This window comes from Elephantulus edwardii, unplaced genomic scaffold (genome assembly GCF_000299155.1).
Source record: "Elephantulus edwardii isolate Elephantulus edwardi_28Jun2011 unplaced genomic scaffold, EleEdw1.0 scaffold00044, whole genome shotgun sequence".
Taxonomy (NCBI): domain Eukaryota; kingdom Metazoa; phylum Chordata; class Mammalia; order Macroscelidea; family Macroscelididae; genus Elephantulus; species Elephantulus edwardii.
The window spans coordinates 14,637,504-14,661,392 of record NW_006399794.1 but is presented as its reverse complement, the minus strand read 5'-3'; the positions used below and the strand labels follow the sequence as shown (position 1 = coordinate 14,661,392).

Genomic DNA, 23,889 nt, shown 5'->3' with positions numbered 1-23,889 from the left:
GAATTTTTAGCTTTAATTGTCATAAATTCCTCTCTTAAGTGTCTTATTTTTATTTGTATTGATATTTTAATAATTCTTTTTCTTTATAATTTTAATTTTTTTTAAATTTCATTATTTTTGTATGTGTACCGTCAAATCAGATCTGATCAGTAAAGGAAGAGATTGCCCCTCCTTTTCCATCAGAGCATCTGGTGGATTCGAACTGCATACCTCTGGGATTGCAGTGCAGATTCTTGCCACTAGGCCACCAGAGCTCCCTGAGAATTCTTGTTAATATAATTTATACCTATTTTAAAATAGATAATAAGCATTAAAGGATTATAAAATGAAAAATAAAACTCCCAGCCTCATCTTTCCCAAATTTTTATAGTCATACACACCTGTACTATTCTAAGTTCCTGTTAAAAGAGTAGTATATTTTTCCTGTCTTTCTGTGTAATGTTGTTGTTGTGTGCATTCATGTGACCTGCGACTCATAGCGAGCCTATGTAATATATTAGTACTTTTTGTTTTCAACAAAATAAAATATAATTTTGTATATGTATGCTTTGATAACTGTTTTTCCCATTTAAGGAATCTGTTTAGACAAACTTCATGCCAGTATCAGGTGCCTGTAATTTTTTTAATGGCTGTTTTTGTGCTGGAATACGGGCAAACCATACAATACCATAATTTTGCTGCATATACTACTGGTAATTCATCAACTACTTTTGCAAATAATGTTCCCAAAGATAATATATATATATATATATATATACACACAAATATATATTTATACTTGCATACAGTTTTATACACACATATATGTATATATAAATATGCCTTTGTACACTGAAAGTTAGTCTGTAGAATAAATTCCTAGAGTAAAAGTGGTAGGTCTAAGAGTATAAACATTTAATATGCTGATATTGTCAAATTGTCCTTTATAAATTTTGTATCAATATATCGTCTAAAATTGCATACTGTTCAAAATTTTTACCAACAGTGTATGAGATTAGTCCTTTTAAATGTTCTTCCAGCCTGATGATACATGCACCATTAATCCCTTTGCCTTAGAAACTAGTCTTTTTTAACACTACTTTTTCTTGATACTTAAACAAAAATTCTTCAAAGACAGATTTTTCAGTCTTTGGTATGTGAATGTTTCTCAAAGTTCTCCCTGCTCTCTGGTGACTCCCCTTAGTAACACTATCATTGTCTTAAAAAAATGCCCATGAAAGATCTGACAGAGACCTGAAAAGACGGGATGATAGTAGGCATAGACCATGTTGATTGGTTTTATAAAATGCAGTGTTTTGGAATGATAATATGAAACACAATGTGAACAAAGGAATGTGCAAAACATATATTAATTTTGTATGCAAACCAACTTAAAAAATGTGAAAAATACCTGTATACTGATATTGTTGGATGCTGTCAAATTGACTCTGACTCTGCTCTTTGGAACACCAGATCAAAGCTTTGCCTTATTTTGCACCATTGTCACAATCTCCATCACTCAAAAACCCACTATTGCGTCTGTTGTGTAGTCGTGTCAGTCCATCTCATTAAAGGTCTGCTCAGCACTTTCTGACAACATACCTAGAGTATGTGAGGCAAAGTTTCACCATTGTTGCTTCTACAGAGCAACCTGGTTGCACTTCTTCCAAAACAGACTTGTTATTTTAGCACTGAGTGAATATTCAAAATTCTTTGCCAACACCACATTTCGAAGTTCTTCTTAAAACTTCTTTGTTCATTGTCCAACTTTTACCTGAATATCAAGCAATTAAAAATGTCATGGCTTGAGTCAGACACACCTTAGTCTTTAAATTGGCATTCTTGCTCTTTGGCACTTTAAAGAGGTTCTTGACGGTAAATTTCCTAGTGCATCACACCTTTCAATTTCTTGACTCCTGGAACTATGAGTGTTGGTTGTGGATCCAAAGATAATGAAATCCTCAACAATTTCAAACTTTTCACCATTTATAATACTGCCTATTGATCCAGTGGTGAGAATATTTTCTTGATGTTGCAGTGTAATCCATCCTGAAGATTGTAATTTTTTATCTTCTTCAGTAAGTACTTGAAGGCTTCCTAAGTTTCTGTAAGCAAGATCGTGTTACCCGTGTAACATAGATTGTTGATGAGTCTTTCTCCAGTCCTGAGCCCATATTCTTAGCATAAACCAATTTCTCCAATTCAAATACATCATACACATGGAATGAGTATAGAGAAAGCATACAACCCTGATGACTGCCTTTCATGTTCTGAAGCTATGCTGTGCTCCCTTGCACATTTTAAAATCACTGCTTCCTGGTCTTGTATAGATAGATTCCATGTGAGCACAGTTAAGTATTCTGTGATTCCTATTCTTCAAAATGTTATCCATAACTTGTTGATTCACAAAGTAAATGCCTGTGCATAACTTCTAAAAACACTAGCACACATCTTTCTGTATGCTCTGACTTCAGTCAAGATCCATATGATGTCACCAATGATATCCCTGGTTTCACATCCTCTTCTGAATCCAGCTTGAATTTCTGGCAGTTGTGGTTGATGTACTGCTTAATCAGCAAATAAGCATTGTATGCCTGCTAAGCCAAATCCTGTTTTAGGTGCTGAAGACAAAACAGTAACTAATGCAAAATTTCTGCTGAGTTGAGCCTGCATTCTAGAAAGGGAAGACAGACATTAAACAAATGAGCAATTAGACACATTTCAATGGACAATAAGGACTAAGGAGAGTAAATAGAGTAAGGAGAATACAGAGTACCAGAGGGTGGTAGTGCCACAGTTTGTTACACTAGCTATTAACCAGATGGAAGAGATTGCCCTAACAGATTTTAAGGAAGTCAAAACTTTTGTTTGAGACATAAAAAGTTCAAGATGTCTATTAAGTATCCAAGTGGGAGGTGTTGAGTAGGAGATGCCTGGGCTGGCATTATTAATTCAAAAAGAGTCAGTTTATTGATTTTATTTAAACCTTGAAACTAGATAAGTTTATCTACAGAGCAAAAGCAGTTGAGAAGCCAGAAGAATTAGTTCTAAGGCATGTCTATATTGACACCAGTGAGATGAGGAGGAAACTGAAGAGTGACTACTAAAATAGGAAGATAACCAAAGGAGTAATGTCTTGAAAGCCCTGTGGGGTAAGAAAAGCATTTCAGGAAAACAGAGATGATAAACTGGGTCAGTGTTTTTGATAGATTGAGTAATGGGATCAGAACTTAAATTGACTATTGGGATTGTCTTTAAAGAGATTTTTTTTACCAGCTTTGCAAACTGTTTTAAAAGAGTGGCAGGCTCCAAAACTTGATTCAGATGGAATTTTAAAAAGGTTATGAGGCAAATTAATTGAAAGAGTAATTTAAGACAGTTTGTCAAGGAATTTTTCTGTAGAAGTGAGTAATAATGGGATGATAGCTGCAGAGAACTGTGAGAGGGATAGAGTACTGTTTCATTAGTTAGGTGATATTATAGTATATTTATATGCTGATGGCGTGCTGATGGCCTAGTGGTAAGAACCTGCACTGCAACCCAAAAGTCCTGGTTTGAATCCATGGAAGAAAGATGGTCAGTCTCCTTCCATGTGATTTAGTGCCTCTGAAAACCCACTGGAGAGTCAGCTATTGGTCTCTTCCAACTTGATGGCACACAACAACAACAACATATACTTATGGAAAATAATGTAGCAGAGAAAGAAAAACTAATGTCCAAGGAGAAAGCATAATTACTGGAGTGGTTTTTATTTGTTTGTTTGTTTGTTTGTTTGTTTGTTTTAGTGAGAGATATATATATAATGTTGAGTGACTGAAGAGTTGGCTTGCAGAACACAAGTAATCCAGACGGGATTTCTAGGTGGGATGGTGATGTATGGGTGCAAAGGCAGGACAATTGACAGATGTGGTAGAAGCATACAAGTAGTCTAGTAGCTTCCTTGTTGGCTGAAAGTATGGCAATATTGGAAGAGAAGAAAAGGTGGCAAATAATTGTCTAGAAAAGTAGGAGAGTGACTACATAAAGGAGAATATAGTTGGAATGCTGGGTAACAATAGGGAATACTAGAATTTATTTCTCATTAATTAAAAGTGAAATCAGGCAGCATGATTGTATTTTTGTTTTTGTTTTTTCAGCCATGTTCTGCTGTACACACTTTGGCATGATGTAAACAGAGCTTTGGATTTAACCAAGGTCAGAACGTGTACATTATAATGATGAGAAGAGAGCAGGGCCAAGGTGATAAGGAAATTGGTAAGGAAGTGATTATGGTGATGGGCCATGAAACCTAGTCTCATTCTAGGGAGCTAAGAATGAATCTAAGATAATCAACAGATGGTAGAAAGGAGGTTTGGTTAGAAGAATTATGGATTCAGATAGAGTTGAACAATTGTTGGAGTCAGAATCCTAAAGAGAGTGAATGAAAACAGCCGTTGATCAGAGATTGAACACCTGAAATTAGGAATAGAGCAAAGGAGTAGTTATTGCTGATGTTATGGTAATAAAGTATGTTATTACCATGAGAGGACTATGTCCTTGTAAATATCATGAACAAATTTTCAGAACTTCTAAGAACCTCATGTTTTTCTTCTGTGAAATTATAAGAATGTTTACCTTGAAAAGTTGTAGTGAAGGTTAAATGATGTAAGTGTAAAATGCTCAACATAGTACATGTTATGTGAATAGGTCCTATAAAGAGTTTCCTTCCTTTCTTTTATAATTCTTTGTCTTATTTCCTGCCCTGAGAAGAATAGCAAAATGGCATATATGCTTCATGACTTGATTGCTTTCCTCAAATTTGTTTCATGTAGAATTTTAGAAGAATTTATTGTAGTAGAATAAAATATTTTTTTAATAATCACTGAACAAACCCATTATGAATTTTCCTTAATCAGAATGAAAATCCCCACTACCTTTGGAAACCACCACTGCCTATTAACAAGAAGAGTTAGCTGCTGTTGAATTGGCTCCCAACTCATGATAACCTCATGCACAACAGGACAAAATAGCACCCCATCCTGTGCATCTCCGTGATCTGTTATTGATTGGACCATTGTGATCACAGGGTTTTCATTGGCTGATATTGGCTGATATTTGATACTGCCAAACTATTCTTCTAATGCATCTTAGTCTGAAAGTTCCACTGAAACCTATTCAACATGAAAGCAGCACAGAGCCCTCCACTGACAGGTGATGGTGGCCATTCATGAATTGCATTGGGTGGAATTTAACCCAGGTCTCCCTCATGGAAGGCAAGAATTCTACCACTGACCACCCTTGTTCCCTAACATGAAGTACCACTACTATAATTCTACTACTGTTTTTTTTTTATTATGATAGTTGGAACCGAGCCATAGCTGGCCCTCTAGTGGGTTTTCAGAGGCAGTAAATCGCATTAGAGGAGATTGCCCATCTTTCTCTTGAGGGGCAACTGATGGATTCGAACTGTATGCCTTTGGAATTGCAGTGCAGCTTCTTATCACTAGGCCATCAGAATACTATTAGTAATTATTAATTTAAAGGAATATTTGGTGTAAAAACTCATTTTTACATTATTTTATTTAATAATTAAACTAACCTGTGTGCAACATGATTCAAGTATTTTTATTATTTCCCATTTGTCAGTTGAGAAAATGACTCAAAATATTGATATGTATCATGAGGTATACCACGTACAGTTGCATTAATTATACTAGAACTTGAACCTAGGGCTTTTTAACTGGTAACTGAACTCTTATTTTTCTTGATACCTCATTATTATAAAGATAAGAGTGTTTTTTTCTCTAGATCTGCTACTTTTGAAAGGTTTTTTTGTTTTTAAAAAACTCTTAATGAAAATATTTTTTTTTTATTTTACTGTACACATAATTTTTACATCCATGTATTCTTTCCGTGTGTACCAATTGAAACATATTAAATGCTAGACCCTATGGTAGGCCCAAGGAATACAGTAGAAAGCAAAACACAAATCTCTACCTTCAGGGACCTTTCCCTGTAGTGTGAACTCAGCCCCTGCAAGTTAGTTCTTCTATTCCAACTTATAGTGACAGATAGGACAAAGTAGGGATGCCCTGAAGGGTATTTGAGGCTGTGCATCTTTATTGCATTAGACTGCCTATTCCCGCAGAAGAGCTTTGAATGGTTTGACAGAAGAAACTTTTGGTTAGCAGTCCAACACTCCACTGCATCATGAAGGCTCTTTGTAGTGAGAACAGACATTAACAAATCAGTTTCATAAAAATATTTAAGTAAAAACCATTGATAAGTCTTATGTAGGAAAAGTATAAAAGCCACTTACATAAGATAACAGAGGAATTTGAGATTGAGTCAGGATTTGGCTTGATAATGATCATGAAAAACATTCCTAAGGAAGTTAAATTTAACGTATTTGAAGAATGAACAGCAATTGACTAGGAAAAGGGAGAAAGGATACTACACTAAGGAAGGAGCATAGGTGAAGGGATGAACCCTCTTTCTTTCTTACGTATCTCCTCTGTCTTCCTGTCAACAACTGTTGATGCTTCTTAGTATTAACATTACTTTTAAAAGTTGATGTATTAAGTTATAAATTAACAGTTAAAGCATAATGCTAATTTTTTCCCCCTTTCTATATTCTCTGAGAAAACAAGTTGTTTGGACTGCTTAGTTAGACTTACAATGGATTTAAACCCTAGAGTCTGTCCGTGGTCCTGTAGTATTAAGGCCACAGAGAATATTAATTTCATCAGAGCTTTTACACTGACAGTTTTTGCTAACACAGTATGTTGACTCTTTTCTAAAGTGATGGCGCCATATGTATGCTAAAAGAAACAGACTCGCATAAGGGAATATTTTAGACTTTTTGTTGAAAACATCTAGTTTATCATTCCTTTTAGTTCTAACTAGGATGAGAACACCTAGGAGCTGTAGTGGCTTAGTCTGTAGGCAGTTGCACAGCTCACCCAAAGACTGTGCTTCTCTGGCAGTTAAAATTCACTAGCCACTCTGAGGGGGAAAGATGGGCATTCTCCTCCCATGTGATTTACTGCCTCAGAAACCCACTGCCAGGTCAATTATGAGTCAGTTCCAACACGAGAGCAATAAGTTCTTTGTGGGTTTTTGTTTGACTTTTAGTAGTTTTTCAGCATGGGAATCAGGCTGTTTTTCTTTTTCTTGTAAAACATGGCCATCTATTGAGCTAAGCTTGCATTTTCCATAGCATATGGTCCTTTAGGTTGCTGTAGTAGAAAACTCATGTGAAAGGGAGCTCCCCGAAGGTGAATAATGTAATCTCTATCAACGTTTTAATATCACCCATTGCTATAAAGGGGCATATTAGAACTGGAGAAGACATAGCAAAAGAGAGTTTGAAAAAGAAATTGACCAGCAAAAGCAAATTACAAATAATTTTACTTTATCCTGAGATTACTGAGCATATTTATCAAGCAAAGGTAACAGTCTTTATTTTCTATTTCAAGCCTCACATGCTAATTAAGCATTTTCACACAGACAGATAGAAAGTCAAAATACCAAAGATTGCTTTTGTCAGATGAACTAAAATTCTCAAGCACTTAAACAGTTGTCCATGATATTTATTTTTCTAGCCTTGTCAGTTTTAATGCACTTGAAAGAGAATATACTTTAATACTACTTGACTTTTGTCGATGTCTCAGTACTACTACTATCTAGAATAACTCTCTTACTCTCCCTGCATCTGTTACCTCACCTATAAAATTAGGATAATACTTAATAAAGTAATGGTATCTGATATTTGTAATAATTACCCTTTGACAGTAAAAGACCTAGAAAATTTGTATTGTCAGAAAAAACTATTCTCTATTTTATAGTGTTAAATTCATCTAGAATCATGATTATATCACTTTGCTCATTAATAGGAGTATCTAATGGATCAAACTGCTCAACTCATTACCAACGCATAGAGAAATAGAGTATATGTATATTTGTACATGTAATGCTAATATAGTATTACCTACAAGCCAATATAAATAACATTTATAATTAGAAAGAAGACATTCATTCTGTTTGCCAGCATTAGCCAGTGAGCAAAAGGTTAACTGATTTTTTTCTTCCCTTTCAATGCTTCTCTGTCCCTCTTTGAATTTAGGAGCATGTATCCGGTTTGGAAATCTTTTCTCGAGGGAACAATGCAGGTAGCCCAGTCTCGGATCAATATATGTGAAAACTATAAAAACTTCATATCTGAGCCTGCAAGGACAGTGAGAAGCTTAAAAGAACAACAACTAAAGAGGGTATTGTTTCCATTTCTGTCCTGTTTACATTTTGGTATATACATTTACAATCTACAATATTATGTAAAATTTTATCTAAAACTTTGAGCTTTCCTATACTGGTCGTCTATGTTTCTAGTTGGCATGTTATTAGGATTTTCTGATTTCAACATGTTCCCTGTAACAACTCTATTTTATTAAATGTTAAAGGTGAGTGTAATTTTAATCTGCACTTAATCTGAATGTTCACAAAATATTTCTTGGAATTAGCAATTTTCCGTTTACTCAAGTACATAGATAATATGTACTCACACAATACAGTATAGTTTTGTATATATTGAAATATTTACAATGTTACTATTTTGCAGAGAAGTTTAAATTACTATGTCTTAGTTTTCAACTTGACTTTCTGTTTCAGTTGGTTTTTTTGTTTGTTTGGGGTTTTTTTGCTTAATTTAAAGGAAACTGTTATATTTTTACCAAATATAGCACTCTTAAAATATACAAATATCCTTTGAAATATAATTACATAGATGACAAATGAATATAAATGTTCAAGTAAATTTTCTTTGTGTATATAGAAAACTAAAATTCGTATAAAATTATTTTTAGTGTGAATTTTATAAAAGTTTCCTTTATAAAATAATTCTTTGAATTGTGTCCTCTTTTCATAAATAGGACTACAAAATAGAGATTATCATAATACATAATTGATAATTAAAATTTTCTCATGAAGTGTTAGTACTTTGTTGTTGTTGTTAGTGCTGTTGAGTATGACTCATAGTGACCCTGTGAACAAAGAGATCTGACTGAACCCTGGCCTATCCTGTGCCATCCTCGTCATCTCTGACACACTTAAGCCCATTGCTGCAGTCACTGTATCAAATCCATCCCGTGAGCAGTCTCTCTTTTCCTGACCTGACACCTTTCCAAATGTGATGTTAAGGAAGTCATCTAGTATTTTAATTCTAATTGTCATTTTGATTTTTAGAACTTGTTTTTGCGAAGACCAAACAAAAAATCCACTTTGTATTTTTTTCCATGTTTCCCAGAGATGATTTCAGTAGCAAAGAATCAGTATGCGTATCAAAATGTACATGTGTGTGTATGAGATTTTGAGAGCTCTTATCTAATGTCACTTGGTTTTAACACATTTATATAAGGATACATGTTTTATCTTTGTCAGAGATTACTTCTTTCAAAGCAGACATGATGAATCAGCTATAACATTGATAATTTCCTGAGTCATTATTTTGTATGATTTCTCAGCCTTCATGGAAACTTATTCTCATTTATGCTCCTGCTCAGTGCTGATAACTTTTGGGAAAAAATTCAACATATATCCTACTAAGAATTCTCTTGGAATAATTATTCTTATCCTTCTTTTCTAAATACATCATTTTGCCCACCCTAGGAAAACACTGGATTCCTGCAGCAAAATTTTATTTCCAATTTGTAAAGGGAATCTGAGATAATCTTTCCCTTTGTAAATGAAGGTGATGACTTTTAGTTAACATTTTTAAATATTTTATTGTGTGTAGAGTTTATTCCTTTGAAGAAGTACCCAAATTTCTCTAACTTGAAACTGTTCACTTTGATAATAGAAAACATTTGGTTGTCAATTTATTGAATGCTAGAAAATGTTTTCATTGTGAACACTGGAGATTACTGGAGAATACTGTTGGATAAATAATATCCTTGAACCTTGGGTAAAGGGGGAAGTCAGTTGTCAATTTGTGTATCTGTGTGTGTATAGGGTAAGATGCATGTAAAGCCCTTTCAATGATTTGTTCATTAATACAAAATGCATCTGGTGTTATAGACATGTAGAAAGTAATTTGCTTAGCTGACGGGCCTTTTATAGATGAAAATGAAATAAGTTATTCACATAAGATACTTGTTGTTATTGTGTACCATTTAGTCAGAAACGACCCAAGCTGACCCTCCTGCCGAGTTTTCAAGGCAGTTAATTGCACCAGAGGAGATGAGCTGTCCTACTTCCATGGAGCAGCTGGTGGATTCTAACTGCATGCCTTTGGGATTACAGCGCAGCTTCTTACACAGCAACCCTAAGTACAACAGCTCTGAACCCTGCTCTAGTCTATGTCAACCTTACTGTCTCTCACACACCTACTCCTGTCACCCCAATCACTAAATTAATCCCATTTGATCGAGAGTCTTCCTCTCTTGTGCCGTACCACCACCCTCCCAGGCATGATGTCTCTCTCCAACAACTGGTCCCTCCTTGCAACATACCCAAAGTATATCAGACAAAACTTCAGAATCCTTACCTACAAGGAACAACTTGCTTTCACCCTCTATAGGACACCTGTGTGTTCTTCTAGCAGTCCATAGTATATTCAATACCCTTCTGCAGCACCACAGCTCAAAGGCATCAATTCTCCTTCAGTAATCCCTAGTCATTATTCAGCTTTCTAACACATAGTGAGTAATTGTGAAGATAATGGCATGGATCAGGAGCACCGTAGTCTCCAGAGTGACATCATTGCTCTTCAGGAGTCTCGAGAGGTCCCAGACAGCAGGCTTTCCCAGTGCAATTAATCTTTTGATTTTTCTGGCTGGTGCTACCAAGAGTGTTGATTGTGGAGCCATGCAAACTGAACTATTAATAATCTCAATCTCTTCACCATCTCTCATGATGCTGCCACTGGTGAGAATATTTGTTTTCTTGATGTTAAGCTTTAATCCATATTTAAAACCACAGACCTTGACCAAAGCAGTCACTTCAGATGCTCCTCAATTTCAGCTTCAGGTGCTCCTCAGTTTCAGCAAGCAAGGTTGTGTCATTGGCATAATGCAGGTTGTTGATGAATCGTCCTACAATCCTGATGCCACATTCCTCCTCATAAAGCCCAGCCTCCCAGATGATCTGTTCTACATACAGATTGAAAAGAATGGAGATAGGACACATCCCTGGTGTACACCCTTCCCAATTTTGAACCATGCAGTATTTCCTTGCTTTGTGCTGATGACTGCTTCCTGGTCCAAGTATAAGTTTCACATAAGCACAATCAAGTGTCCTAGGATTTTCATTCTTCTCAGAGTCATCCATATTTTGTTATCCACACAGTCAAATGCCTTTGCATAGTCAATGAAACAGACATTCCTCTGATACTCTTTCAGCCAAGATTCATCTTGTAATATGATATATTATATGATATAGCTAGTACCACAGCCTCTTGTAAATCCAAACTGCACATCTGGCAGTTCTCTGTTGAGGTACTGTTCCAGTCAGTTTTAGATAATTTTCAGCAGGATCTTGCTTGCATGTGATATTAATGATATTGTTTTTAATTTCCACACTCTGTTAGGTCACCTCTCTTTGGAATGGGAACAAATATGGATCTCTTCTAGTCAGTTGGCCAGGATGTTGTTCTCCATATTTTTTGGCACAACTTGGTGAGCACACCCAGGGCACCATCTGTTGAAATATATCAATTAGTATGCCATCAATTCCTGGTGCCTTGTTTTTTGCAAATTCTTTCAGAGCAGCTTGAACTTCTTCCTTCATCACCACAGGCTCTTGCTCATATGTTGTTTCATGAAGTTCTTCTATGACAGCCAATTCCTTTTGGTACAGCAGCTCTATACTTCTTCTATCTTCTTTTAATGCTTCCTGGATCATTTAATATTCTGCCCAAAGCACCCTAAAGTATTGCAACTTGAGGCTTAAATTTGTTCTTCAGTTCCTTCACCTTAAGAAATGTCAAGTTCAGCCCTTTTGATTTTCTGCCTCTAGCTCTTATTTCATTATACTTTATTTTGTCTACCCATGCTGCCCTTTGAAAGAATTCTGTTTAATTTCTTGAGTTCTTCCCTTTGCTTTGGCTTCTCAGAGATCTAGTGTAATATTCAGAATCTGATCTGACATCCACCTTGGTGTTTGCTTCCTCCTCTGTCTTCATGACCCCTTGCATTCTTCATGATGTTGTTCTTGATATCCTCCCATGGCTCATCTGGTCTTTGCTTATTAGTGTTCAAGGCCTCAAACCTGTTGCTTGAATGGTGTTGAAATTCAAGTGGGATAGAATCAAGGTCAAATATTGGTTCCTGTGGATTTTATTTCATTTTCTTTAGCTTCAGATTGGACTTGCATGTAGTAGTTGGTGATCTGTTCCCCAGTCCGCAATTGGCCTACTTTTCACAGCTGATACTGAGTTTCTTCAGCAATTCTTCCCACAGATGTAATCGATCTGATTCCTGTGCACACTATCAGGTGAAATTTATGTGTATAGCCTGTGTTTAAGTTTATAAAATGCAATGAATAAATCATAGATTGTACAAAATTCCCTCGTTTTAGTTTCAGCTTCATTTCTGCCACCAAGTCCATATTTTCCAACTACTGATCCTTCTTCTTGGTTCCCAACTTTTGCATTCCAGTCAGCCATTATTATGAATATATTTTGATTGCATGCTCAATTGATTTCTGACTACAAAAGTTGGCAGAGGGTGGGGGGTGGGGGGGAAGGGACGTGGGAATTGTATACTAATGAAGGAATTTTTTTTTCTTTTTCTCTTCGGAGGGGGAAGCAAGCTGGTGGGGAGAGGTAGGCAGGGAGAAAAGTGCAGCAATGAATGAATGGAAATCCAAAACCTCTGTAAATGTCTATTAAAATTAATAATAATAATAAAAATAAAAGGGAAATAATTAAACTGAGGAGGGGGAAATGTGTAAAAAATGAATGAATGACAATCTAACTTTTCAGTAAACTTTAGTTAAAAATTAAAAAAAGATGAAAACCCCACCTTTCTGTAAAATTTTCTTAAAATCACAATAAAAATAAATAAAAAATAAATTCTATAAAAAAAAAGTTGGTAGAAATCTATTTCCTGCTCTTCGGCTCTGGTTGTTGGTGCATATAATTGGTGGTATTCAGTGGACTTCCTTGTATGCCTATGGATATTATCTTGTCACTCATAACATCATATTTCAAGATGGATCTAGAAATGACTTTTTTTAAAAATTTTATTATTATTAATTTTAATGAAAATTTACAGAGACTTTGGATTTCCTTTCATTCATTGTTGCACTTTTCTCCCTGCTGACACCTCCCCCCAGTAAACTCTTTGAAAAGTAAAAGAAAAATTTTTTCATTATTGTACAATCCCTCCCCCAAGTCCACTCCACTATGCAGCCTTCATTCTGGACTCCTGTCATGACAGTAATACCTAATCACTTTTTTAATGACCTTTTTAACTATAAAAGCAACCTCATTTTTCCCTCACCTTTTTTTGTTATTTTTTTAAAAAAATAAATGCTTTATTCACAACCTAGCACTTACTAGGTAAGGTGCTCAATAAATGAGAACAGTTACTCTGAATTTATTTGCCCGGATGGAACCTTTTATCTCTCACCATATAGAACAATTTCAAAGAGACTTTAGCCTGTATGTCGTACACCTGACTTTGCCCTATGTCGTATTCTAATGTCTAAGTTACTCTGATGCAGACCATGGCCTTTCCAGTCACTTGTTGTACGTCTAATAGCTGGGTAATGAATAAGGATATCCAAAGAAGAATTTATATATTTGAGTTGTAGTGTTGGAGAAGAGTACTGAATATCCCATGGACTACCAAAAGAACGGAGATATCTTGGAAAAATGCAGCCACAGTGCTCCTTGAAGGCATGAGAGGCGAAGCTTTGTCTTGCATGTTTGGGGCATGTTGCTAGAGGAGGCTATTCCTTGGTGAAGGGCATCATGCTCAGAAAGGGGGCGGTTCAGCAAAAGAGAGGAAGATATTCATCCAGGTGGATAGACACAGTGACTGTAGCAAAGGTCGCAAGTGTGTCAGAGATGATAAAGATGGCGCAGGACAGGACATGAGGTTCAGGTCTGTTGTTCATAGAGTTGCTGTGAGTTGTACTCAACTTGTTGGAACCTAACAAAAACAATGTTTAGGCAAATTGTCGTATCTCTGCTATTTTGTAGGATTTGCTCTATACTGTTCAGCCTTGTGCCATAATTCAACACCAGTGTGTTCTGTTCTGCTGAGCTAGCTTTTGTAATTTCCAAGCAAATACTTTCTATGCAGTTCCATGCACAGGAGATTTCTACTGGTGTCTGCCCTGAACCAACTTTATCTTTGTTAAAACTTCTTGATTTGTCTGAAACTGTTTAAAATTACTTCTCTTGGGACATCCCAAGTGGTTCGCAAGCTGTATTAATTTCTTCACAGAGTTATTTTTAGCAAAAGAAATATATTTTAAGAATTTATTTGCAGGGGGAGGGAGGGATTAATCATGGAGTTGTACAATTTGATGGGGGAGGTGAGGGAAATTGGAAGAATCTGTTCTGGAAAACAATATATTAGAATTTTGTAAATAAAATATAATAAAAAGAAAGAAAGTACATTTTGTGTGTGTGTGTGTGTATGCAGGTTGTACACTCCAGATTATAACAAAGTTCCCTTGAATAGTTAAAAAAAAGAATTTATTAATTAAACAATTCCTTGAGTTATCACTTAAAATGTATACAGGAACTCTCTGAGGTAGAATTTCCATTCCTAAGTCTGTCTCTAAGTTGAAATTATATGTAAGTGAGGAAAACTAAGTATAGTTCATATCTAACATCACTTTGCCTTACTATAGTGCACTTTACATGAAAAATATTAAAGAGACACTTCTAGCTATACTATCACATTTTTAACATAATGCAACAATAGTTTGTTGTTGTTGTTACGTGCCGTCAAGTCACCTGTGACTCATAACGACACTGTGTACAACACCCCTAAATCTTGCTCTATCCCTTGCCAATCTTATTGTCTCCAACACACCTATCCCCATTACCCCAGTGACTGAATCAATCCATCTCATCAAGGGTCTTCCTCTCCTGCACTGTCCCTCCACCCTCCCAAACATGACATTCCTCTCCAAGGACTGATCCCACCTTGCAACATGTACAGAGTATGTCAGATGAAGCTTCAGAATCCTTGTCTCCAAGGAGCAGCCTGGCTTCTTTGTTCTTCTAGCAGTCCTTGGTATATTCAGTACTCTTCTCCAATACCACAGCTCAAAGGCATCAACTCTCCTTCTATGATCCCTAGTCACTGTCCAGCTCTCTGATACATAACAAGTAATTGCAAAGACCCTGGCTTATATCAGGTGCACCTTAGTCTCCAGACAGACATCATTGCTTGTCAGTACTTTGGAGAGGTCTCTGACAGCAGACTTTCCCAATGCAATTAATCTTTTAATTTTCTGGCTGCTGGTACCAAGAGTGTTGATTGCAGAGCCAAGCAAACTGAAGCTATAAGCAATCTCAATCTCCTCATCATCCATCATGATGTTGTCAATTGGCCCAGTGGTGAGAATCTTTGTTTTATTGATATTGAGCTTCAATCCATATTGAAGGCTGTAGTCCTTGACCATCTGCAGCAAGTGCTATGTGTATAATAATGTGTACACATCACAAAGTAAAGCCGATTTGTTGTTATATAATATAATATTACATCCATTTAATTTTTCATACAATAAAGTTTATGAAGATTTGTTTGGAACTACTGGTTATACATCAGGAGTACATCCACAGCCCATTTATTGCTGGTCTGTGTATCCAAGGATCATTTTGAGTAATAGTTGTTATATTCTACTCAGCTTTCCTATCTCTCTCCATCATGTTGGGTTTATCATGTCAGATATCTAAGATTTCACTCCTTTTCTGTGGTTGAATTCTTTAGTATTCACAGTACTGTTGGTTTTCCAAACACATAAGCTGGTTAAGAAAGGAACTTTTACTTTTTTTTAATATTTATTGCCATAATCAATAAAAACATTTTCTTTAAAGTCAAGAATCAGCAACAGTCAGATTATTTTGCAATGTAGGATTATAAGACAAGCTATGATATTATTTGATACTGAGCATGAGATGAACACCAGCTGTTCGTTGAATTTTAATTTGTAATTTAGAGGAGACTAAATGTACTGAATTTTTACATGGGTTTCCAATATGACAATGTAGTCTCTGCTCCTTAGGATAAACGTATTTTCTGTAAGCCTGAAAAGGAAAATACTGATAATTACACTTTCTGTTTTTCAGTGTGTGGACCAATTGACGAAGATCCAAACTGAATTACAAGAGACAGTAAAAGATTTAGCTAAAGGCAAGAAGAAGTACTTTGAGACTGAACAGATGGCTCATGCAGTACGAGAAAAAGCTGACATCGAGGCCAAGTACGTGTTTAAGCATTTGTTAAAAAAAAAGAATAAAGATAATGCAGTATGTGTTATGCTTGCTAATTGTTCTATGCTATTACATGGCATAGAATCATGCCTAAGTTTTGTTGGATTTTCAAATTTTACTTCAGATCACATTTTAAAAAGACTGATTTATTTTTATCTAAATAGTAAAATTACAATATTTAATTTTTCACATTAAGCATAATTTTTAAAGGGAAAAATAATGAATGAGCATTATTTTTGCAGAGTTGAAAGATTAGCAGAAATACCATTAAAATTACTACCATGTCCACATATCAGGGTTTTAGAATCTCATTTTCCTCATGCTACTTGGGAATGCCTGTTGTTCCTAAAGATGCTATTGACCATGCTCACTCCATTTGAACAAGAGCACTGGCATTAGTCCAGGAAACCTAACCTAGGCATAATTTTTGGGTTTGCATGAAACTGGTAAATACAATAACAGATCCTCCTTTGTCAGTTTCTGTGATTTAAATAGTTATTCAACATTTTTTATCAGCTTCCGAAATTAGCATCTTCCTCAAGATCCATGACTGCTCTTTACCACTGCTTTTCTTTTCTCACATAAAGAGATGTAAAGTGTATAAAATTAAACTCCTGTCGAGTCAGTTCCCACTTATGGAGACTCTCCACTAGATTGCTGAGGCCGTAAAGACTTAGTGGTAGGAAATGCTCCGCCTTCTCCCTCCAAGCAGTAGGTGGATTTTAACTGTCATCGGCACCCAGCCTGCTGGTTAGCTCTGCAACATGCGGCACAGTCGTTGCCACCAGAGCCCCTTCGTGTATATAGATCTTACTGGGTTTTAGGTAGAAATTTGCACAGCAAATTAAGTTCCTACTTAATTTTTATAAGTTGTGGTCTGTGTCATTGGTTACAATTTTCAATGTATCATTATTCTCATTATCTCCACTCTTTGTTCTGATTCCATTGACATTACTTCCCTTTCCTTCCGTGCCTTCTCACCTTTGCTTTTTTGGTAAATGTTGACCATTTGCCTCATATAATTGATTGTTTAGTAGAGTATATTATTCACAAAGACATTGTTTATTTTATAACATATTATTTTATTAAAAGTTGACCTACATAAATAATGTTCCTTTCTAAGCTCAAAGAGAGTTCTTCTGGTCTCTGTCAGTTAGAAAATTATCACTTATTTTATCAGCTATCTGATTTTATTTTCATTATGTGTGAATTACAAGACCTTTAGAGAATAATTAGGGGAAAAAAAGGAAACTGACAATTGGTAGTAAAGAGATATAAAGCAACCAGTAGAATGGAGATTTTCTGCATTGAATCTTATAATATAAAGATAAGCAGTCTCTTCTTGTAAAGATTTACATTTTAGAAGCCCAAATAAACTCTCTCATCAGTCAAAATAAACCCAGACACTGGATTTTCTTTTTTTTTTTCTCTTTTGTTAAATTAAGCACCTGAATTCTGGAATTGCAGTGGTTATGTCATCAGCTGCTGACTAAAGGTCAGCTGTTTGAACCTTCTACCAGAGAAGGATGTAAGAGTCTACATCATAAAGATTTACAGCCTTCAGAACCCAGTGGGGCAGTGCTACTCTCTCCTGTAGCATCAGAATGAGTCAGAATCAACATGAGGGTGGTGGAGTTGGGCTTTGGAATTCTTGGCTGCTAAGTTGAACCCTTATCACAAAGAACTGTCTTCTAAACTGGTCCAAATTCATGGGGAGACAGCAAGTTAGGTATTTTACTTCAAAGTAGACTTCACTAGAAAACTTAATTCAGCAATAAAATAAAAATGCCATTTTAAATCTTCATTCATTCACCAAATTTTTTTTTAAGTGATTACTTTCAGTTCTGAGGATCCAGAGACAAAAGATAAGCTTTGTGACTTCAGGGAGTTTAAAACTTAGAAACAAATGTTTTTATTTTAATTGAGTAGAAAAGCAATGTGTTATTTCAAAAGGTGTTGTTGTTGTTGTATTCCATCTAGTCAGAACCAACTCATAGCTGGCCCTCCAGTAGAGACTTAATCACATAGGAGGAGATTACTCCTCTTTCTCCCACAGAGCCCCTGGCACATTTGAACCCTGTGCCTTTGCATTGGCAGCGCAATTCCTTATCACTAAGCCACCAGAGATCCAACAAATATATTTTAAAATAACTTTATAAGCTTATTCACATTGTCAGCTAATAACTTATCATTTACTTATAATCATAGTATAAAAGCTTTGTTAAAAATACATAGAAAACAGATTCATTTGGCCTAGTGATAAGGAAGATTTTAACAGAAGAAGTGGCATTTAGACGCTCTGTCCTATTCTTCAAAAGAGTGCATATGTAGGGATAAGAAGGGGAAATAAATAACAGCTGGAGTACATAAAGTTATTACTGATGTAATACTGAGTACATAAAGTTATTACAAGCCATATTTTTTGAATTTTAAAAAAAACATAAAATAGAGGGACAGGGTTTGAAAGAGATAGAAGAGATAATGAGTTATCTTTCGAAATATAGATTCTGAAGGGTCTATGGGACATTGCAACAAATGTGTGCTTCTGTGCTTGGTAAAGAGTGAAATGTTTGACTCTAATATAAAAAATGAACCTGAAGATCCTGCCTTGTTATTCATTTATCTGTTTGATTACGGTTACTCAGATGAAATCCTATGGTGGTTATGAGTTGAGAATTTAGCACTAGGAGCTTTAACAGTTGACAGGTAGATGGAGGAAAGGAGACCCCAAGATAGTTTGTTATTTGTAAGTTCTTCTTTTCCTTAGATTGTAATCTTTTAGAAGCAACTATGTTATTCTATCACTAATACTTACCTTAGTATTGAACAATAAGTATGTGAAGACTAACAAATGAAGTAGTAGTCAGAAGAAACTTACAATCCTTTTCTTGGAAAACCCAGGTATTACTTGGCCTGTTTTGAAGATCACAAGGGGGAAAAAAGAGAATTGAGAATACTACAGGTTTTGTTACCTGAATATGCACTGCTTTCATGTCAGTTCCAACTCAGAGTGACTCAACTGTGTTTTTGAGGCTGTAAATCTTTATAGGAAGAGATTGGCTACTTGGGGCGTAACTCCAAACCACTGACCATGGTCCTTACTTTTCTAGATCAAAATGAATAGAAATTTGCGTAGTAAAAATGAACAACAGGAAAAAAAAACAGTGAAATGTGAATCTGAACGGTAGAAAATAAGAAAAATATCTGAGACTCTTTTTTTTTAAAAAACCAGTAAGGAAATAGTTGATATAGGTATCTGTATAAAAACATCTCTAAATGCTTCTTTCTTGTCTAAAAGATGAGAAGCTGACTGTACTATCCTTACTTAGACTGGCTGCTCTGTCTTTCACTCCCAAGAAGTCTGAAACTTTCTTTCTCATTACTGCACAGCTGCCAGCACACGTGTTTAGTTCTCCCATGACAACCACTGTGACAATATTGTCAAGACAAACATTACAACTTCAGAAACCATTGGTTGTGAGAGCATTTGGCTATTGACGATCTTACTATTTCTAGTTGTTTGGGGGAAACTAACATCTTTTTTTAACCACTGATTGTTGGGTTATGATTTCCCTCTGAAATTGAAAGAGATTGAGGAGAAGTAAAGGCACAGGAATGAGAGAAGATTACACAGAGAAAAAAAATAATTTAGGACAAAGTCCAAGGACTTTCTCATTATGTTCAGAATACACTTATAAGTGAGGGAAGAATAAATACAGATGGGAGACTAAGCAAAAAAAAAGCTTTTATGGGGGAATAATAGAGCTAAGGACTAACATAGAAGTTAAGCTATAGTTTATAGTAATAGCTGGGGTTTGGGTTTTGGGTTTTGTGTGTTTTTTTCCACAGTACCCATTTGTCATTCATGTGATATTTTTATTGTGGGTTGGGTGAAATTATTCAAAGCAAATACAATATTTTACAATATTAATCCCAATATTTCCTGCTTCAAATAATATCAAATCCTACCTATAATGAATTAAAAAGTAATCAGTGGACTAATTTTGGTTTTATTAATTCTTTTTTTGTTTTTGTTTTTGTTTTTTTAATTTATTTTAATGAAAGAAAGACTTTGGATTTCCATTCCGTTGCATTCTTGCACACTTTGCTCCCTGCCCACCTCTCCTCCCAGTTTGTTTTTCTCTTTGAAGGGTTTTTAAAAAAATTCTTTCTTATACAATACCCCCCTGGCCCCAGTCCACTCCACTATGCAGCTTTCATTCTGGACTCTTGTCTTGACAGTAATACCTTATCATATATTCCTCCTATACATTTCTCTCCCTCATCTGTTTCAATGCAGTATACATTATTTATCTCCTCTTAGTTTCCCCCCAACCCTGATGTCAGTCCCACTTTACAGCAGTGGCACTATGCAGTATTTGTCCTTTTGTGACTGAGATATTTCACTCAGGGTCACCCACTTTGTATAATAATTCAAGAGTTCCTTGTTTTTCAATGCAGCATAATATTTCATTGTATGAATATACCACAGCTTCTCTATCCATTCATTTGTTGATGGGCACTTGGGTTGTTTCCAACTCTTTGCTATTGTGAATGAAGCTGCAATAAACATGTATCTGCTTGGGTGGCAATTATGATTTCTTTAGGGTATATTCCTAGTAGTGGAATTACTGAGTCAAATGGTTTTTCTATCCTCTCACCTCAGTAAGAATAGCAAAATTTAACAGAACAGCAAGCAACATAATGCTGGCAAGGTTGCGGAGAAACTGGAACCCTTATTCACTGTTGATAGAAGTGTAAAATGATGCCACCACTGTGGAAGGCAGTAGTATGGCACTTTCTCAACATCGCCAGCATTTGTAGTTTGCTGTTCTGTTAAATTTTGCTATTCTTACTGGGGTGAGATAAATCTTATAGTTGTTTTGCTTTGCATCTCTCTCAGAGCTGGGGATTTTGAACATTTCTTCATGTGTTTGTTCACTATCTGAATATCTTCTTTGGTGAAGTGTCTGTTGATATCCTGTGCCCATTTTTCAGTTGGATTGTTTACCTTTATCTTGTTGTGGTGCTGTTTTATTAATTCTTTTAGAATATTTTCTTATCCAAAAAAAGAAAAACAGAATTAAATTTTTTTTTTTCGGTAATTTAAAATTGTGCTATAATTATTTAAGGAACACTCTGGTAGCCTAGTAGGTAAGGAGGTGCCTTGCCAATCCAAAGGCAGGGAGTTTGAATCTACCAGCAGCTCTAAGGGAGAAGGATACACAGACTCCTCAAATGGAGAGTCAATTATGAATCTTTTCTGACCAGAAAGGAGATAGGTAATTATGTAGAATCTAGTATGGTGCTATAATTTGGTAATTTTATTAAACATACTTTTCTATTTTTGTTATAGATCTAAACTTAGTCTTTTTCAATCAAGAATCAGTTTACAGAAGGCAAGTGTAAAGGTGAGTTTTTGAAAACTGTTTATAACTGAGATTTTCGAGAAAATAAGGAATTGGGTGTTTGCAGATGAAGGGCTATTATTTTTGCTTTAGAGAAAAATTTTAAGGTCATTAACCTGGGAAGAAGCTTTCATTCCAGTTTGTGGGCATTTTTCACCCAGATGACAGCACTCAGATCATTCCTGGCTTCTCAAGACTACACTTTATTTGTTTGGGTCCTTTTAGTCCAAAAGACTTAGTCCATGGGCTTTAGAATGTTATGTAAAGCCCGTTTCATTCAGGTACAGCCTGAGCAGAAATGCTGGGCTCAGTACAAGTGAGTTTCTCTAATAACCTCTTGCTGTGGCTACCAGATGAGGAAATTTAGAGACCCCACTGTGGCTTCCACATTCCCAACTAATATGCAGCTCATCTGGCACATCAGAAGTGTTGATTAAAAAAACAAAAATTTAGCCATAAATAAGATACTTAGTTTGAGAATTTCTATTTTCCCATATGAAGGAAATGAACAAAATATTTTGAAGTTCTCCTGAAAGCTTTAGAAGTGTGTTAAGTGTAAATGTAAGCATTGGAAACACTCTTGATACGTGACAGTTCTGTTCACAGCTTTAATACTGAAATAGTGTTGAATAATTTTTTTAAAGACATGTAAATGTTTTCCCCCACATAGTTATATTTATTCTTGGTGAAGAGCCATTAATTACTGGTTAAGAGTAATATCCTTTTATGTTTTGCAGTGTAGTACCAATTTTTACTGATTTATTTTCTTTTTCTATGTTATAGTTAAAAGCCCGACGCTCTGAGTGTAACTCCAAAGCTACCCACGCGAGGAATGATTATCTTCTCACGCTGGCAGCCGCAAATGCACATCAAGATCGCTACTATCAAACAGATTTAGTTAATATTATGAAGGTAACAACTTTAATGTCTATTCTACTTTTGTTTCCTTTTTCTTTTAAGTTTGAGCTGAATATTGCACATATACAACTGAGATTGTAGAATAGTTGCCAGATCATTGTGCTTTTGTTTAAATATGTATCATGTTGAGTGACCTTCAGCAGATAGTTAATTTTTACTATAAGAAAAGGTTTTAAGCCAAATCACATTAAATTATTTTATTTCTTAGCAGCAGGAGCAGCTGATCCTTACTACATGGTGGTGAGAAATATTGACAGTAACTCTTGACTGAGAAACTGTTTCTGTGCTCTTTCGCCTGAGTTGTTGGTAACAACAAAGTGCTGAAGTTAGGCAGAATTTTCAAGTACCTTCTGAACCAGCAGAGAAAGACTGATATTTTTAGCTTATTTTTACTTTTGTTGGATTGTATCCTCATATCTTACTGCTGCTATAACAGAAATACCCATGGAATGCCAAAAGTACAAACAGATATATATTAGAGAAAATGCAGCCAGAGTGCTTCTTGAAGGCAAAGACGGCGAAGTCTCATTTCACATATTTTAGACATTTTGTTAGAAAGGCTATTCCTTGGCAAGGGACATCATGCTTGGATAGGTGGAGGATAAGTGAAAGAGAGAAAGACCCTCAATGAGATAGATTGACACAGTGACTGTAGTAATGTCAGAGATCATGAGGATGGCACATGATAGTACAACACTCAATCTGTTGTTCGTACAACTGGTGTGAGTCTTACTCTGTGACTGGAATAGTACGTTGACAGAGAACTACCAGAAGTACAAGCTGGCTTTAGAAGACACCATGGCATTAGCACCATCATAGCCAATGTCAGATGGATTTTGACTGGAAGCATAGAGCACCAGAGAAGTGTCTGTGTTTAATTGATTACACAAAGGCATTTGACTGTGTGGATCACAACAAATTGTAACTAACCTTGAGGAGAATGGGAATCCCGGGGCACCTGATTGTGCTCATGCTAAACCAAAAAATATGTGGATCAAGAAGCAGTTGTCAGAACAGAGCAAGGAAATACTTCATGGTTCAAAATCTAGAAAGGATGTGTCAGTGATGTGTCTTTTCTCCGTACCTTTTTAAATCTATATGTAGAACAGATTATTCTGGAGGTTGGACTCTATGAGGAAGAATGTGGCATCAGGA

General features: G+C 35.7%; 1 protein-coding gene across 3 annotated transcripts in view; it reads left to right on the top strand.

Annotated features, from left to right (window-relative positions):
- FCHSD2 (FCH and double SH3 domains 2) overlaps positions 1 to 23,889 on the top strand; it is a 246,081-nt gene that overhangs the window by 110,182 nt on the left and 112,010 nt on the right. For 2 of the 3 annotated variants that reach the window (XM_006885556.1, XM_006885555.1), the window contains exons 5-8: positions 8,084 to 8,228; positions 16,265 to 16,398; positions 21,765 to 21,819; positions 22,600 to 22,728. In XM_006885556.1, coding sequence (XP_006885618.1) covers positions 8,084 to 8,228; positions 16,265 to 16,398; positions 21,765 to 21,819; positions 22,600 to 22,728 — 463 coding nt within the window. The remainder of the gene's footprint in view (positions 1 to 8,083; positions 8,229 to 16,264; positions 16,399 to 21,764; positions 21,820 to 22,599; positions 22,729 to 23,889) is intronic. The other variant, XM_006885557.1, reaches the window with a different exon arrangement.